Raw genomic sequence first — 16923 nt, forward strand, 5'->3', positions numbered from 1 at the left:
GCCCGATTTTGGGAGGACGTCAATGTACACCCTCCCAAAGTTATCGAGCCACGCTGTAGCCATCATTTGGTTATAGCGTGGTTAATACGTGGCATTGTGCAGCTTTTTTTTTTTTTTTCAGTAATTTATTATAGAGTTTTTTATTTTGTTATGTTTGTTTTTTTTCTTATGGACAAAATATGTAGGTTAGGTAAATTACTTGGGCCCCTTTCACACTTGTGCGACTTGGGACTGCAAAGTCGCAGGACAAGTCGTACCCCGTGATTTCCAATGAGTACTATTCATATCTGTGCAACTTCAAAGTAGTCCCTGTACTACTTTGGTCTGACTTTGATGCAAGTTGACACAGGGCATTCCCTGAAATCGCAGCTGCGAAATCGCTTGACTTTTAAGTTTCACAGTAGTGTGAAAGGGGCCTTAGTTCACACCATAGTGTAGTGACATAAGTTTTTCTGCATGCGTTCTGCAAGGGCACAAAGAAAACAATGGTTCTCTATGTGCCTTGTTCACACCACAACACTGGTATTGCGTGTAGATTTTTTTCTGCGCAGGATTCTGCAACTGAAACCTGTGCATTTTTTTTTTCCATCAGTTTTTTGGCGCATACGGGCCTTAAAAAAAAAAAAAGTAAAGTTATACAATTTTAGTTATGAACAAAACAAGATGGTACAGACATGAGCTCCCACTGACAAATGGGACATAGAGGCAGAGTATCAGCGCTAAGGATGATTTGTCTTAGTTTGCATGAAGGTTCCAGTATTATAAATATATGAACATACCGATAGGTCAGCAAGATTTTCTTACAATGGAACAATGGTACGTCTGAATCAAATGCTAAATTGAAAGTAAAGGAAAAAAAAGCCAGAGCAGCCGTAACTTTCGGGACTCACAAGTTTGAGGAAATAACACCATCTACAATTCTGCTTTTAAATCAACTTCTAGGCTCAACTTATCCCAGGCAGGTGCCTTGTTGCAGGTCAGCTTCTCTTAGGGCTGATTTTCACTTGTTCGGCTTCAACACACGTTAAAGCGCCTACCGCTTCAACATACTTTTTTGGTGCTTTGATGATGCTTCTCTGGTGCCACAGGCTCTTAATATCTAGTTGGAGCAGGGATATTGGGCGGTAAGATTCGGGGAGCTCTGGGTCTTTACCAGGTTTGGGAATGAGTACAATGTAGGCTTCACTCATAGAAGGAGGTAGGGATCCGGATTCGAATATGTATGAGAATAGTTTGTGGAGTCTGGGGGCTAGGGTGTCAGTATAAGTGGTGTAAAATTCGAGGGGAAGGCCATCCGAACCAGGCGCTTTAGATGGGTTAATAAGGACATTGCCTTCAGTATCTCATCCTTAGTGATGGGGGGCCTCTAACAGTTCAACCTGGGGGTGTGTGAGCGCGGGCAGGTCTATTCCGTTCAAGAGTGTAGCAATCTCTTCCCCAGGGTTATTGACAGCTGAGGAGTACAGAGATGCGAAGAACGACCGGAACTCCCCAGCCACCTCATCGGGCTCAGTAAGCAAGGTCCCGTCAGAAGTGCGAATGGAGACCACTGTTGGAGGCTTGTGGGCCAGGTAGGCCAAGAGGTGTCCCGCCTGCTATCCGCACTCACATGACCGCTCTTTATTATAAAATATCTTCCTCTCTTCCTTTTTCAAAGTAAAGACCATTTACCACCCTGGACTGTAGCTTTAACTGATCTGCTTTAGATGGGGAGGGGTTGTTAGTAAACTCATGCTCTGCGGTCTCTAATGCTTGTTCTGCCTGCCTGACCACACGGCATGAGGTTTTCCGGTATCTAGAGATATGTTGGGATAGGTACATACGAGCGTGGGACTTGAAAGATTTCCAGACCATCTCAGGTGATGCGGTACCCCCGTTGGTCCGGAAGTAGAACTCCCACTGGCCTCCTCTAGACCCGGGACCACCACCAACCAAAAGGGGTGTAAGGCAAGGGGGCCACGTCCAGCTGAATCTCAATCCAATAGGACGCGTGGTCCGACAGGACACGGGGATTAAAGTCAACATTGCCCACCCGGGGAAGGAGGGTTCAGAAATAGGTCTATAGGTGACATAGTATTGTACGTTGTGGAGAAACCTGAGAATTTTCTATCCAAGGGGTAGAGATGTGTCCACCAGGGCAAGGTCAAGGAGGAGTTTACCAAATCTAGTGTGTGGGTGGGTAGAGGTGTCAGATTGAAGCGTTGAGTGTCTGTCCAGGTCTCTATTGGTTACATTGTTGAAGTCCCCTAGCCATATTGCAGGAACATTGGGTAACTGGGACATAAATGCCAACCCTTCGGTCAGAACTGCAAATTGGAAGGGAGGGGGTATAGATCGTCAGTATTGGCAATTCCAAGCCATTTACCTTGGCATACAGAAATAAAAATCTGCCTTGGGGATCAGATTTAAGCTGTATTAAAGTGAATTGAGTCATCTTTGCCACCATGACAGCAACCCCCCTGGAGTTAGTGTATGGGGCCTGGTATAACCAGCCCACCCAGGGTTTCTTGAGTGTCAGCATGAGTTGGCCTGTAAGGGGAGTTTCCACCAGTACCATAATATCTGCACTCTAACATAAGAGAGGATTGCATTGCACTTTGGTTTGGCTCTAAGCCCCCTCGCATTTCACGTTAGACACCCTCACCATATAAAGTTATCAATGTCTCTGCTCTCTGAGGCCCGTGCGCGGCCGCCACAGACCAACCCGACTCAATCAAGTTTTAAATAGGTGTAACCACTTGAGTCTCAACATTTGTAAAACCGCACTAGGATGAAGGGCTTTTAAACACACTCACGGATGCTATAGCGGCTGGAAGTGTGTACTCCTGTTAAGCTGACTGTCGGCTTTCAGATTAAAGAGATTCAGGCAGCTTCCACAACCAAGGCAACATGCCGCCTGCCCAGCCATGAATACCAGGCTCTTCTGTCCCATCTGAAGGCCCAGGGTAGCCATTGTCACATGTCAGTTCACTGATTCTTCTACTGGTGAATGAACCTGGAAGTGATGTGTATTCTGTACTCCATTAGCCGAAGACCCCTGATGTTTCAATAAAGGCAAAAACGTTTTATACATTTAAAGTGACATGTTAAACTTTTGAAAACGCCGAGTAATAATTCTAAGCCCTTTATTCACATTTAACGCCAAACTGATGACCTGTAGGGGCTTTTCATCCCCTATGGACAATTTGGGGTACTGAAATTTGTCAGTTTCACTGGTGCACGCAATTTTAAGACTTGATATGGGGTGTCAATTGTTGGGTATCTGTTTACACAGCACAACCTCATATTTTGTATTTTTAACCAAAAAAACCCCCAAAAAACTGGGTTAAATATTATGTTTGTGTGCACTAAAATGAACTTTAGTGTATTTTTTACCAATATATGGGTTTTGAAAATGCCACAACATGTTGTATGCAAAAAATTGGCTCTGTGACTGAAGTGCCTGACAAAAGTCCCTCATTCACTTTTGATTTAAACATAAATAATGACTAAAATGATTGTTCTACCTCTGGCAAGTGAGCAATACTTAAAGCATCACACAAATACCTTTACATATGTATGTGCATCTTAACTAGGTATGCATGTGTGTGGAAGAAGATTTTTTTTTTTTTTTTTTTTTTTTTTTTTTTTTTTTAAATATAGTTGAAATATTTTTTTATATATTTTTTACCTTTTTATTATTCTCACAAGGGGGGGGCTGGAAAGCCCCATGGAGATAGAACAGAGGCAGGGACAGTTTCTTTTTGTGTAAACATTAGGGGTCCATTAAACCCCCGATGCCTCCTCTGTCCTCGGGCTATGCAGATCAAAGTTGCTTACCTAGCTGCTGCCCACTGGATTTTGACAGCTCTGACCCCAGAAGTGCTCAGAAATTAGCACTTCCAGGTTCATACAGCTTAGAAAAATTTGCTAATACTTCACTGTTCTCTGTCTTAGTAAATGAACCCCTAAGTATACAGATGTCTGTAATAAGTGCTGGGTGTGTTGCCCATAGCAACCAAGGATTCAATTGTAATTTTGTGGTGTGAGGTTGAGCTCAACTGGTTGCTGTGAGGCAATAAAAAAAAGTTCTTATTTATTGCAGTCAATGAAGCTCATTATGGCAGAGGCCAGTAGCATCCTCCCTATCCATAGAAAATAAAGTAATTTTGCTTTAGATTATATCTTAGATTATATGATTTATTATGTATTTGATATAAAATTTTGCTGGTAAAGTGAAGAACATCTGGTGCATTTCTCACGCACAATGCTAATGAGGCTTGTTTGAAGGTATATGTTGGCTTGTTTTTAATGTGTCCGCATCTTGCACTGTTGTAGCCACACAGGAGTTAATAGGGATTAAAGGGGGATCCAGAACATCCTGGCCAAATTGCTTTTATGTTTAACCCCCAGGGAGCAGCACGTCAACTGCTTTCAGCTAAATGCACTGACATATGAATATTTTACAGCAATCTAATGTTTTTCCCGGCGGCCCCATAGGACTTGCGAATCAATTTGCGAATGTTGTTCTCCTGCAGTTAAAGGCTGAGCTGGATAATTTGGGATGAAAGAGGCTGTCAGCCCAGAGCTTTTTAAGGGCTTAATAAGAAAGTAAAAATCACTCCCACCTGATATCCATCCCATCTACTTAAAGTTTTATGCTTCTTTCCTACCGCCGCTCCACCTAAATACATCTGTGCAGAACTTGTATGTAATTCGTCCTTATACCTGACCTGTGCTAGATTTCTCAGCATAAGTAGCCTGGGTACAGCTGAATTGTGGTTTGATCACAGAAATCCTGCCTTTTAGCCCTGGTTCAGACTGGTGCGGCTTTCAAATTGGGCTACTTCAGTATGAATTCAAAGCTGCAGATCAGTGCAGTTTTCACCTTTGATTTCATTGCGACTTCGTTTATCATTAGTCTGTGCAAGTCGCAATGAAATCGGCAAAAAGTAGTGCAGGAATCTTTTTCAAAGTCGCTGAAACATGAGACACAGCGAGATGATTGGTTCCATTGCCAGCAATGGGGTTTGACTTATGAGATTCGGAACTGTCAAATCGCATAACAGGTTGCTCCGGTGTGAACGGAGGCTTAGAGAAAGCCCAGATAGAAATTGAATAGGGACACTGAACAATCTATTTATTCTTTAAAAATAGTCCATACACATCTACTACCTAATGACCCTGTTCTATTCTTGTATTGTTTCTTACTGTCTTTTATTTTTTTTCATTTTATTTTTTGCATCCTTTTCCCCCTCACTTCCATTTGTTTGCATGATAGCCAATCAGCTTCTAACCTGAGCTTGGTCAATTGGGCTTTGGCACTAAAGCCTGGAAGCCGATTGGTTTCTATGCAGAAGTGAGCCTGATTTTGCACTCTCCAGTTTTAGTAAATAACCTCCTTACTGTTCTGGAGCATCTTCCTGCTGATCTAAAGTGAGGCGGTCATAAAGGAAGCCGTATTGCTCAACCAGGGAATAGGTAGGTCATCCGCTCTGCTGTGGATTGAGGTAGAGGTGTACATATTCCAAAATCTTGACTCGATCGTCTTACACAGTTACCAATTCTTTGCAAGTAAACGTCTATGTAATTAAACTGTTTAGCTGTTTGCCTGGAATTACACTTTAAGTGTATGTGATATTACATACAATATAAAATAATTTCTGTTCAATAATCTCTCACATTACATGAACAAAAAATATTTTATGTGCAACTTTGCTATATGCTAATATATAGGAACAGCTGTGTCATATACATGTCCCCATGTTTTATTTTTCTGAGAAATCACTTTTAAAAAACACCCCCTAGTATTTCTGGCCGTGGCTATCTGAAGTAAGAGCAGATGATTCATGTAGCATTTACTTCCTGGAATCCATCTGCCCTCAGCTCAGGCATGTGCTTAGCTTAGAAACCCCCCTCCGTTATAGACTCCTGGGACATCATTTGCCTAGACTTGAAAACCAAGAAGTGACTGAAGAAATGGAAACGCAATTAGTTTAAAACAAGTAAATATGATAATATAGACAGGAAGTGTGTTATTCGCAGGATTACAGGGTTAAAATAAAGAGGAAACCCCTGAAAAAGAAAAATAAAGTAGCCACCATAGCTAAGGATTATTAAGCTGAAATATATTACATTTTGAAAAGATGCACATGTAGTATTGGTCCATTGAAAAGGCGTCTTTGCAGGTAAATGCCTATCGCACCTCTTTATGCAAGCAGCAATGTACCACCATAGAAAAGTGTTTTGGTGGGAATGGGTTTTAAAAGGAACATACCCTACTTGCTGTTTTCTATATTTTTGTCGGTAGAGGTACCATACACCCTGTGCTGATACTTTGCCTCCAACACTGATGTGGGAATTGACTATCAAGCCCCATCCTTCATAATGACAATTTTTATTTCCCCTTTGTTTATAGGATTTCTCTCTGTTTATGTTTTTTTTTTAAACATTCTAAATACAAAAATAGCAATCTAAGAGTTGTTACTTAATCTTATCCAAGTTATTAACTTTGCTGTGTTGATTGCAGGAGCTGTACATTGCGGTCGGTATCTCAGGAGCTATCCAGCACTTGGCTGGAATGAAGGACAGCAAGGTAAAAATGTATATAGTCTGAATGACATCTTGTCTGCCCTGTATGTTTAGATCTTAATCCTACATTGCAGGACACAGGCTTCATTTTAATAGACCCTGGGTTATAGGTTGGTACATTTAGGCGATAGGAAACAGGCAAATCTTTTTAGGACATACCCCCTGGATGCCTTTCCTATGTCCCAGGGTGGGCCATTCATTTTTTTTTCAAGGGGCCACCTGAGAAACTGGGGGACTGTTTAGGGACACTGCAAAGGTCCATAAGTATTTTACCCTTTCATGCCTAAGCCTATGTGTTGCTTACAGGTTTAACCACTTGCTTACTGGGCACTTAAACCCCCCCTCAGTCCCAGACCAATTTTCAGCTTTCAGCGCTGATGCACTTTGAATGACAATTGCGCGGGCATAAAACACTGTACCCAAATGACATTTTTATCATTTTTTTCCCACAAATAGCTTTCTTTTGGTGGTATTTAATTACAGCTGGGAGTTTTGCAAAAAAAATCATGTTTAATAGTTTGTTATAAAATTTTGCAAACAGGTCATTTTTCTCCTTCATTGAAGTGCGCTAATGAGGCGGCACTGATAGGCGGCCCTAATAGGCATAGTTAAGGCGGCCCTAATAGGCATAGTTAAGGCGGCCCTAATAGGCACAGATAAGGTGGCACCGATGGGCATAGTTAAGGCGGCCCTAATAGGCACAGATAAGGTGGCACCGATGGGCACGGATGGGTGGCACCGATGGGCACGGATGGGTGGCACAGATCGGCGGCACTGCTGGGCACGGATATGTGGCACTGGGGTGCAGCACCGTTGTTGAGGCAGATTGTGGGCACTGCCGGGTGGCACTTATGTTTTATTAAGGTGGGCACTGGCAGGGGGCAGGTGGGCACTGGCAGGGCTGGCCGTGATCGGGACTGATGTCCCGATCACGGCCGCCGGTGATCGGCTCTTTTTTTTTTTTTTTCTCCTCGCGCTGACAGCGCGAGGAGGAATAATAGCCGATTACCGGCTCCGTTGCATCACATGATCAGCTGTCATTGGCTGACAGCTGATCACGTGATAAGGGGTCGGGATCGACCCCTTGCTCGGATCAGTGATCAGGCGAGTCTCAGACTCGCCGATCACAGGGCGCGCAGGCCGCTCGTGCACGGGACGACGTTAATAGACGTAGTCCCTGTAAAGGAGGTCCGTGCTGTAGCCGTCATTCGGCTATAGCGCGGATCTCAAGTGGTTAAATCCATATTTTTTTTGTTAGAAAATTAATTAGAACCACCAAACATATATAATCTTTTAGCAGAGACCCTAGAGAATAAAATGGTGATCTTTGCAATAATTTTATGTCACACTGTATTTGTGTAGTGGTCTTTAAAATTGTCTTTTTTGGGGAAAAAAATACACTTTCATGAAAAAAAATGAAACAGTAAAGCTAGATGATATGCCAAATAGATACCTAACATGTCAGGCTTTGAAATTGCACACACTCCTGGAATGACGACAAACTACGACGCTTTAAAAAAATTTACCGGTTACCAGATTAGAGTTACAGAGAAGCTCTAGTGCTAAAATTATTGCTCTCACTCCAACGATCATGGTGATACCTCACATGAAAAAATAAAGGGAAAAAAACCCCCCTCTAATCACTTTTATTGCTGTCACAATGAATGTAAGCCTAACTTGTGACAGGGTACCCTTTATGGAGGGATCGGGGGTCTAAAAGATGCAAAAAGCAGCGATTCTGAATACTGTCACCATTGGCAGCCGAGTAAACCGGATGTGATGTTGTGATGTCGCTTCCGTGTTTTTACATAGATACATGCGGCTTTGTTCCGGTCTCAGTTTAGCTGGCGGAAGAGCCGGATTGTGGGACGGGAGGCGTGGGAGGAGGGAATGGCCCCTCCCACTCCTTTAGGACATTGGTTGTTATCCCTGAAGAGCCGACCGCCCGCTGTAAAATAAAAGGCTACTGGGGTGATGCCTGCAGGCATTACCTTCAATAACCCCCCCTTCAAGCCAAGATATAGGCGTACAGTTGGCGTGAAGGGGATAACATATAGAAAGCAAATGCCTGCCACTAGGAATAATAGGTACAACTAACAGTCAAGGGTTGGTAAAAAAAAAAAAAAAAAAACACTAGTGGCTGAGTCGTGTTTTTACCACCCATCCAAACTGCAAAATAAGAGTTGGATGGGGCTGCTCATATGCAGTAGCTACGATGCTTTGCTTTGTGCCTCATGTGTCCTAGGCAGCACTCTCCCACCAGAACTAAGCCTCCCTGCTGTACTGATCAGATCCTCAGGCTATCTTTCCAGTTCTTGCAGCTCTCCACATGGACATCTGTCAGCTCCTCAGGAAGGAAGCTGACAGGCTCAGAAAGGCACGCTGACAGTGGAGACATCGAGGGCTAGATTGGGACAGTCAAAAGGCGGGATCTGGCCTTGGGGGCTGCAATTTGCCCAGATCTGTTATAACCTTACCCCAATCCACAAGTCCTTCGTTTTTTTTTGCTAGCAATGAAGTGATGCAATAAATACTATGCCACAACAGCTACAATTGAAAATGAGGTCATTGTATTTTTTGCAGCAATTTAACTATCAATGTTAATGTATTACTTTATAGATAAAATACTTGAATCATTATGCTGTAAGTTAATTTCAGCCACTTATATTCGGCTCTCATTTGTTGTCACTGCTTTAAATTACTGTTCTAACAACATAAACAGAAAAAAATCTGCGCTTAGTAAAAAATAAAAAAAATCAGCAGCTGAACACCATAACCAAGATACTAGGCATAAAAAAATATAAGAAAAAAGTGCTGCACTTTCTTCTTATATTGTAACAACATAGTAGTGCATTGAATCTAGCACCATTTGACAGGATTTCTTCACTGGTTATACAAGTTTGTGTATGTGTTCTGTTTTCTCTATTTTTTATTTTTTTTTGTTATATATATTAAAGAGGAACTGCAGTCTAACATAAAAACATCTTTGCCATTCTGAAGCTTCTCACCAACCACTTTGCATATTATTTTATATATACTGTGATTCTGTACTTGCCAAATATGCTGCAGAAATCTCCATCCACTGAGTCTGGCTGCATCCAATTTAATTGTGGGCAGCTGAAGCCTGTTCACTTTCTGGATTTACACAGATACACCTGCAGCTCTCATTGGCCCTTTTATGACTCACCCCCCTCCCTTTCTGGTAAACTCTCACAAGAGTGAGAGAGAGAGCTGTGTATGATGTCATAAGCCTAGGCTTTTTACCACACAAGCATCAGGAAGTGGGCTGTATAAGGTATTTACTGGCAGATTTTTTTTTTTTTATATACTATCCCAAGTTAAAACAACAAGGACAGAAGACTTAATAGATGGAAAGTTGAGCAAAATTACTGAAGTTCTGCTTTAATCTAACTCAATGAAAGGTAAAATCTGGTTGCTTTAGGTAATTCTACAGCATTGTGGTTGGCCAAATGGGTAAAATCTTTGGTGACCATCTGTATGCAGCTTTTAGTCCATTCTTGGGAGCCTCCAGCGACACATCAGTCAAAAATCACTGTTTTTTTTTTTTGTAAGACAAAATATCATAATTTATGCAGTAATCATTCATTTTGCAAATTGTATATTTACATCTGACCTATTCAGTGAAGATGTGCATACAGAGCCCCGGAGCACCAGTTTGATTATTTCACCGACGACCGTTTTGTAAAAAGTGATTTCTGAATTTAGTGTTTTATTTTTATTTTTTTTGTACTCTGAAATGTATAACTGTCATTAAGGGTTAATAACACCCAAAACTTGTTTCTAGCCTTAGGTAGAGGAGGGAAGAGTTGTAACCTTGGTTTTTATTGCTGGCTTCTAGAGATCCCCCCCCCCCCCCCTCTACATTAGTCCATTTCATAACTGCCACTGGGGCAAAATGTCACAAGAACTGGAGGTGAGGGGAAATATTCAATGGGGACAACTGTTAGAGGTGGGAATTCTGCTTTCTGTTCAGTGTCCATAAAGGAAAGTTCTCCAGAGGAGACACAGTAATAAGAACATAACAGCACTTCTGTCCCTTGCCCCTGCTATCCATGTGAACAAAAAAAATTATATATAAAGTTTTTTGGTTTGTGTTCAAGTAAACTTAGATGATTATGTGTTTTCAATCTGCAGACTATTGTTGCCATAAATAAGGATCCAGAGGCTCCAATTTTCCAGGTGTCAGATTATGGTTTAGTGGCAGATTTATTTAAGGTAAGTCTTTTCCCCCTATGTGTTATCTTTACATTTATTGTAGAAGTAAGACAGGGCTCTACTGCAGAAATTCTATTATCAGATTGGGAAGGCATATTCTGGTACTGCTGAAGGCAGGTAACCTCTTTGCACATAGCACTTGTATGTATTCCACTATACAACATAGATAATTATTACCAACCTAAATTTGGTAGAGTAGTTTGTTTTTGTATCATTGTGTAACTACATGTTGTGCCATAAATAAAAACCTTTGATCTAAAATGCTCCCCCCATTGTAGTCCCCTCCCCGTCCTTAATCTTTTTGGTCCACCCCATCCTCTGCCCCTTTCTTGCCTTGGCTAGAATGACAGCCGGCTGGTCCTGCAGCCTCCTGGGATATCTACATCAGACATCCCAGCAGGCATCAGCCGAGGCCTATAGTGCTAGAGGAGGAAGGACCAGTCAGAGGGGGTTATTTACGAAAGGCAAATCCACTTTGCACTGCAAGTGCACTTGGAATCTAAGGGGTAGATCTGAAGTGAGTGGAAGCTCTGCTGATTTTATCATCCAATCATGTGCAAGCTAAAATGCTGTTTATTTTCCTTGCATTTCCCCCTCAGATCTACAGCGACTTTACTTCCAAGTGCACTTACAGTGCAAAGTGGAGTTGCCTTTAGTTAATAACCCCCATTGCATCATCAGGGGGCTGACAGCAAGAAGCCAGAAGAGGCGTGGGAACAGGCATGGAGTGGCAGGTCATTACAGATTTATGCTGGATTTGCTGGGCATGTTAGTTTATTTATTATGGACAATCCAGCCTAACAAATTAAATATAAGGAAAAAAATTGGGTGGGCGGTGGCTGCGTGAGGTTTCTCCTAAACTGGTTAACAGACATTTCTCAGGTCACCTGTGCCATTTGACCAGCAAGGGATACCAAGTAGCATATTGCCACAGAGTTTGGTTAACCCTTTCCCGCCGAGCGTACGCACATCTGCGTACTCGGCTTCCGGGGGTTATACCGGGATGATGCCCGCACCTGCAGGCATCATCCCGGTACCGATTTTTACAGCAGGCGATTGGCTATCCAGGCATAACAACCGATGCGGCTAAAAGCCGCTCGGCTGTTATGCCGGAGGAGCGGGAGGGGACGCCCCCCCCTCCCGCCGCCTCTCGCCGCTGTTACCGGTGCTCCCGCTCGATCGGGAGCACCGATTAAAGATCCGTCGGCTCTGGCTGCTGGGGAGGAACTGGAACGAAGCCGTAATCGGCTTCGTTCCAGTCTCCTCATCGTAAACACGGAAGCGACGTCATGACGTCACTTCCCGTTTACTCGGCTGCCAATGGCGCCGGTTTTAAAAAAATATCCGGTATTCAGAATCGCCGTTTTCGGCGATCTGAATACACTGAAGTGTAAAGGAGGGGTGGGGGGTCTTTTAGACCCCCGATCCCTCCATAAAGAGTACCTGTCACCACCTATTACTGTCACAAGGGATGTTTACATTCCTTGTGACAGCAATAAAAGTGATCAAATTTTTTTTTTTTTTTTTTAAACAATTTAGTCATTTAAAAATAAATAAAATAAATAAAAAAATAAAAAAAATTTTTTCAAAGCGCCCGCCGTCCCCGCGAGCTCGCGAAGCAAAGAAAACGCATGCGGAAGTCGCGCCCGCGTACGTAAACGGTGTTCAAGTCACACATGTGAGGTATCGCCGCGATCGTCAGAGCGAGAGCAATAATTCTAGCAGTAGACCTCCTCTGTAACGCTAACCTGGTAACCGTAAAAAATGTTTAAAGCGTCGCCTATTGAGATTTTTAGGTACCGTACTTTGTCGTCAATCTACAAGTGCGCGCAATTATAAAGTGTGACATGTTTGGTATCTATTTACTCGGCGTAACATTATCTTTCACATTTCGCAAAAAAATTGGGCTAATTTTACTGTTTTGTTTTTTTTTTATTCATGAAAGTGTCCCTTTTCCCAAAAAGTTGCGTTTAAAACACCACTGCGCAAATACCGTGTGACATAAAATATTGCAACAATCGCCGTTTTATTCTCTAGAGCCTCTGCTAAAAAAATATATATAATGTTTGGGGGTTCCAAGTAATTTTCTAGCAAAAAATATGGATTTTAACTTGTAAACACCAAATTCCAAAAATAGGCTTAGTCATGAAAGGGTTAAACTAGCAATTGTGGATATCTTGACTCATGCCACTTCGAAGGGATCTACTTCCAATGTGTAAATTGAGGCAAAGCATGCAGTGTGTCATTGCTGGCATATCTGTGATCAATTTTATTCTTGTAGTGTGACCAAGGTAAGACCTGAGGGGAAAGCGTCCTGATGGGGATGCAGATCCAATAAAAAAAAATATATTGGATCCAATCCTCCTCCATTCCATCCAAAAGAAAACCAGTCACAATGGAGCATGAACAAGAATTTTCATCCTGAAATAGTAATTTACAGTGTTCTCTTGGTATGTCAGGAGTCTGTGTGCGATGTTAGGGAGCTGAAAAGGCAGCAGGTGTCAGGATTCGGGTCACCCCGGCAATTAAAGTGGAAATAAACTCCTCTATACTTACCACTGCTCTGGCATTGCAATAGCTACAATCTCCCCAACTTCATGCTGTTTTGGGGTTTGCAGTGGTGTGAGATGACTTCACACACAGGTGTTAATTGTGGCAGTTGGCAAATGCTGGGATTGTATGTCGAGCTGTGCAGCTCAGTGTAAAAAGGATTAAGAAGCCTTTATTTAGTATTGCATAGTATGTGATTGTAAATTAAAACTCTTCCACCAAACTACAGTTCCACTTTAAGTAAAGTCAAATACACATCATTTTATAAATATTACTATATGTTTAATAAAAGGTGTGACCGAATATTTTAGATTCTTGCATAAACCTAGGTATTCATTAAGGCCTGTTGTCATCAGTGACTGCTACCAAGAGTAAAATTATTATTATTTTTTTTTTTTTTTAAGCCCTTTTCCTCTTTGGCCAATAGTGCATCCAGAACAGTTTCCATATAAGTCCAAAACAGCTGGATACAGATTGGAATACATGTCTCTAAGAGATTGGGTTGTGTGATGGATTTTTGGTGGCATGCAGAGTCTGCACTGATTGTTTAAAAGCAGAAAGTTTCAAGATAAAGTACACATTTATTTTTGCCCTGACTTAAAACAATCTTACACTCTCTATGGCCTCGATTGTTTGCTCATCCAGCAATGAAAGGCTCCCTCTCCTGGTGTCACCTGTGCAGTACAGCCCCAATAGACTTTTATAAGGCTAGTCTATCTTTGTCTCGTGGTCAGGAGATGGCCTCATTAGAAGACTATAGGGCTGCAATATGCAGGTGTGGCCGGGAGAGAGAACCTTTCACCACTGGATGTAAACAAAGCAGGCTACAGCCGTTGGATCTTGGCAATTATAAAGCTGTAGATGGTGGGATCTTTTAGATCAGGGCAAAGGGACAAAAAGCACACTTTAAGAAAACACACACACGAGGACTTTCTGGTTGCCATTAACTGTTGTAGTTATATTGTCTTGTATGTCCCCATGCTTTACTGCAGGTGGCAAGAAATGATTTTATGGCTCTGTACACTATCCTAAAATACACAAAAATTGCACTTTTTAAAACAAAACTGCATTCTCTTTAAAACAAAGTACCCGTATGTCTGTCTTCTTTAAAAAAAAAAAAAGACATACGGGTACTTTGTTTTAAAGAGAATGCATTTTTGTTTTGTTTAAAATACACAAACTGTACTTTTTTTTTTTTTTATGATGTCTTCTGTGACCAGACGTTTGTCTACTGGGAAAAGCAGGCAGTAGTGCCAGTTTTTAATGCGGTTTCTGAACTGACGCCTGCTGGCCAGATCTAAGACACCACCACTTACAATGTACACCATGTAGACAATTTCCCCAATAAATTTTGTAGGAGCATATTAATTCCACCTGATGGAAACACAGATAATGTAAATAATTCAAGGATTATTTTCTACAGGGGATCTTGGCTGGGAACAGTGGGACACTTCTAGTCCCATAGCTATTTACACAATACACAGAAATAATCCAATCACTTAATTCTCAGTGTCTCAGAAGGTTTCAAAGGTCTTGCTGTTTTCTACTATTTTACATCAATTTTAGCAGCTTTATCAGATGTAATATTTTTCAAATTGTTGCTAGAATAGATGGTGAACATCTTATAGCTTTCTTGCTCCTCCACAGCTCAGTTTTTAGTAACACAGTGGACTAGATAGTCATTTTTTTTTTTTTTTTTTAAGTCCTTGTATGCAGGGTCACAGATAACCCCTCTCTATATTATTGATATAATCAGGAGATACAAATGTTTGCATATTCCAGGACAAGGACTGAATTCTCTCATTGTTTATGCTGAATTAAACCCCAATCCCAGTTTTAACATTAATGTTTTTTTTTTTTTTTTTTCCTATTATAGGCAGTACCAGCAATGACTGAACTAATAAAGAAAAATTAAAGGAAATTCCACTTGCCAATTATTAAACGGCTGCTGCTTAACAAAAAAATAAAGATCTTTGTAATTACAGAAACATACCCTTTACAGGATACTTTACTCCAAGCCTGATATATTTTTTTTTTTTACTGATGGTGTTTAAATGGTTTAGGAATAACAGAACTATAATAAAAGCTACTTGTACAATTCACAGTGTTTTTTATTTTTATTTTTTTCCTCCCCATATATTTAAAATGGGGAGGGGGGGGGGGGGGTGTAGTCTGATTTTGCCCCCCCTTAACAACAAAATGTATCTAATTTTAACCACTGGCTATGTTTTACTGCTACAGGGCGGCAGCTGTGCACCGGATCATGTGTGTATATAATTTGTAATCTGGCATTTCCGGGGTAGAGGGCGCGACACACTCTGCCAACGGCTCGCTTCCACTAGCTTATACACAATGGTAGCTAATGAACAGGTACTGCCGACTCAATGTGCACTGGCACCTGCCAATCAAGTCAGATCGCCGTTCTGTCAGTAGAGAAGACATGGATCCATGCTTTCCCCTAGTAAAAGCACATCCCACAGTGTAAAAAAACACCCACTGTATTAGTAGCCCCTGTTCCCAAAAAGTGTCAGTGTCCGATTTGTCTGCCACAATATCGCAGTCCCGCTATAAGTTGTTGATTGTCACCATTACTAGTAAAATAAAAAAAATGTATCCCATAGTTTGCTTTGCGCAAAAGTTATAGCATCTACAATCAATATACGCTTATAGGGATTTTGTTTACCAAAAACATATAGCAGAATACATATTGACCTTCACTGATGAAGAAATTTGATTTTTTACATTTTTTTTGGATATGTTTTATAGCATAAACCAAACAAACATTTTTTTTACTTTCTAACGCCAAAAATAAAAATGCAGAGATAATCAAATAACAAAAAGCTCTATTTGTGGATAAAAAACCATAAGTTTTATTTAAATACAGCGTTGCACGACCATGCAATTGTCAGTTAAAATAACGCAGTGCCGTACCACTTAATGGCCTGGTCATGAAGGGGGTAACTTACGGAGCTGGCGTGGTTAAATGGTTCTTCTCCTGCACCATTGGTCATGCAAAGATTTTTTTTAACTCTTTCAGCTCACACCTGTATACATAGTTTGTAAGGTTGCATAAAGTATGTATGTGAGAGACTACCGTTTGCCATAGCCTTGTACAATGTGTCCCCTAACACACTTTTTTAACGAACCTACACTTTCTGCGGACACCACCAACTGTGGAAGGGGTGTTCCACAACTTTTCGCCCCAACAGTAAAGAACTTCTTAAGCAGTTTAAAGTGCAATTAACCCCCCCCCCCCCAGAGTTGTCAGCCAAGGAAGTTGCCATCTTTGCCTCTTTGTTTTAATCTACAACTGCCATGATGCTGCACATGTGATCAGTTATGACATCAGCCAGTGGATGGTTTGGTTGAGAGCACAACCAATGGTAGAGTTACATTTTCGGCACGAGCTGGAAATTACTGTTTTATGGATAGGTTTACTTCCGCTTTAACCATTTCATGTAAAAATATGCATTTTTGGCTATAACTACTCAAAGGCCCCAGAATTTTTTTTTCCTTTTCTAAAAACAGAGGCATTTTAGCATAAAAAGATAGTTGCAATTTTTTTTT

The 16923-nt window shown here is 41.4% G+C and overlaps 1 protein-coding gene across 1 annotated transcript in view; it reads left to right on the plus strand.

Annotated features, from left to right (window-relative positions):
* Positions 1-15456, plus strand: part of ETFA (electron transfer flavoprotein subunit alpha) — a 51967-nt gene extending 36511 nt beyond the window's left edge. The window contains exons 10-12 of the mRNA XM_077472271.1: positions 6509-6574; positions 10726-10806; positions 15233-15456. Of these exons, the coding sequence (XP_077328397.1) occupies positions 6509-6574; positions 10726-10806; positions 15233-15271 (186 nt within the window). The 3' untranslated portion in view covers positions 15272-15456. The remainder of the gene's footprint in view (positions 1-6508; positions 6575-10725; positions 10807-15232) is intronic.
* Positions 15457-16923: the final 1467 nt, after the last annotated feature.

The sequence above is a fragment of the Lithobates pipiens genome, unplaced genomic scaffold, assembly GCF_037356315.1.
Source record: "Lithobates pipiens isolate NorthernLeopardFrog02 unplaced genomic scaffold, aLitPip1_a1.2 Scaffold_8, whole genome shotgun sequence".
Classification (NCBI taxonomy): Eukaryota; Metazoa; Chordata; class Amphibia; order Anura; family Ranidae; genus Lithobates; species Lithobates pipiens.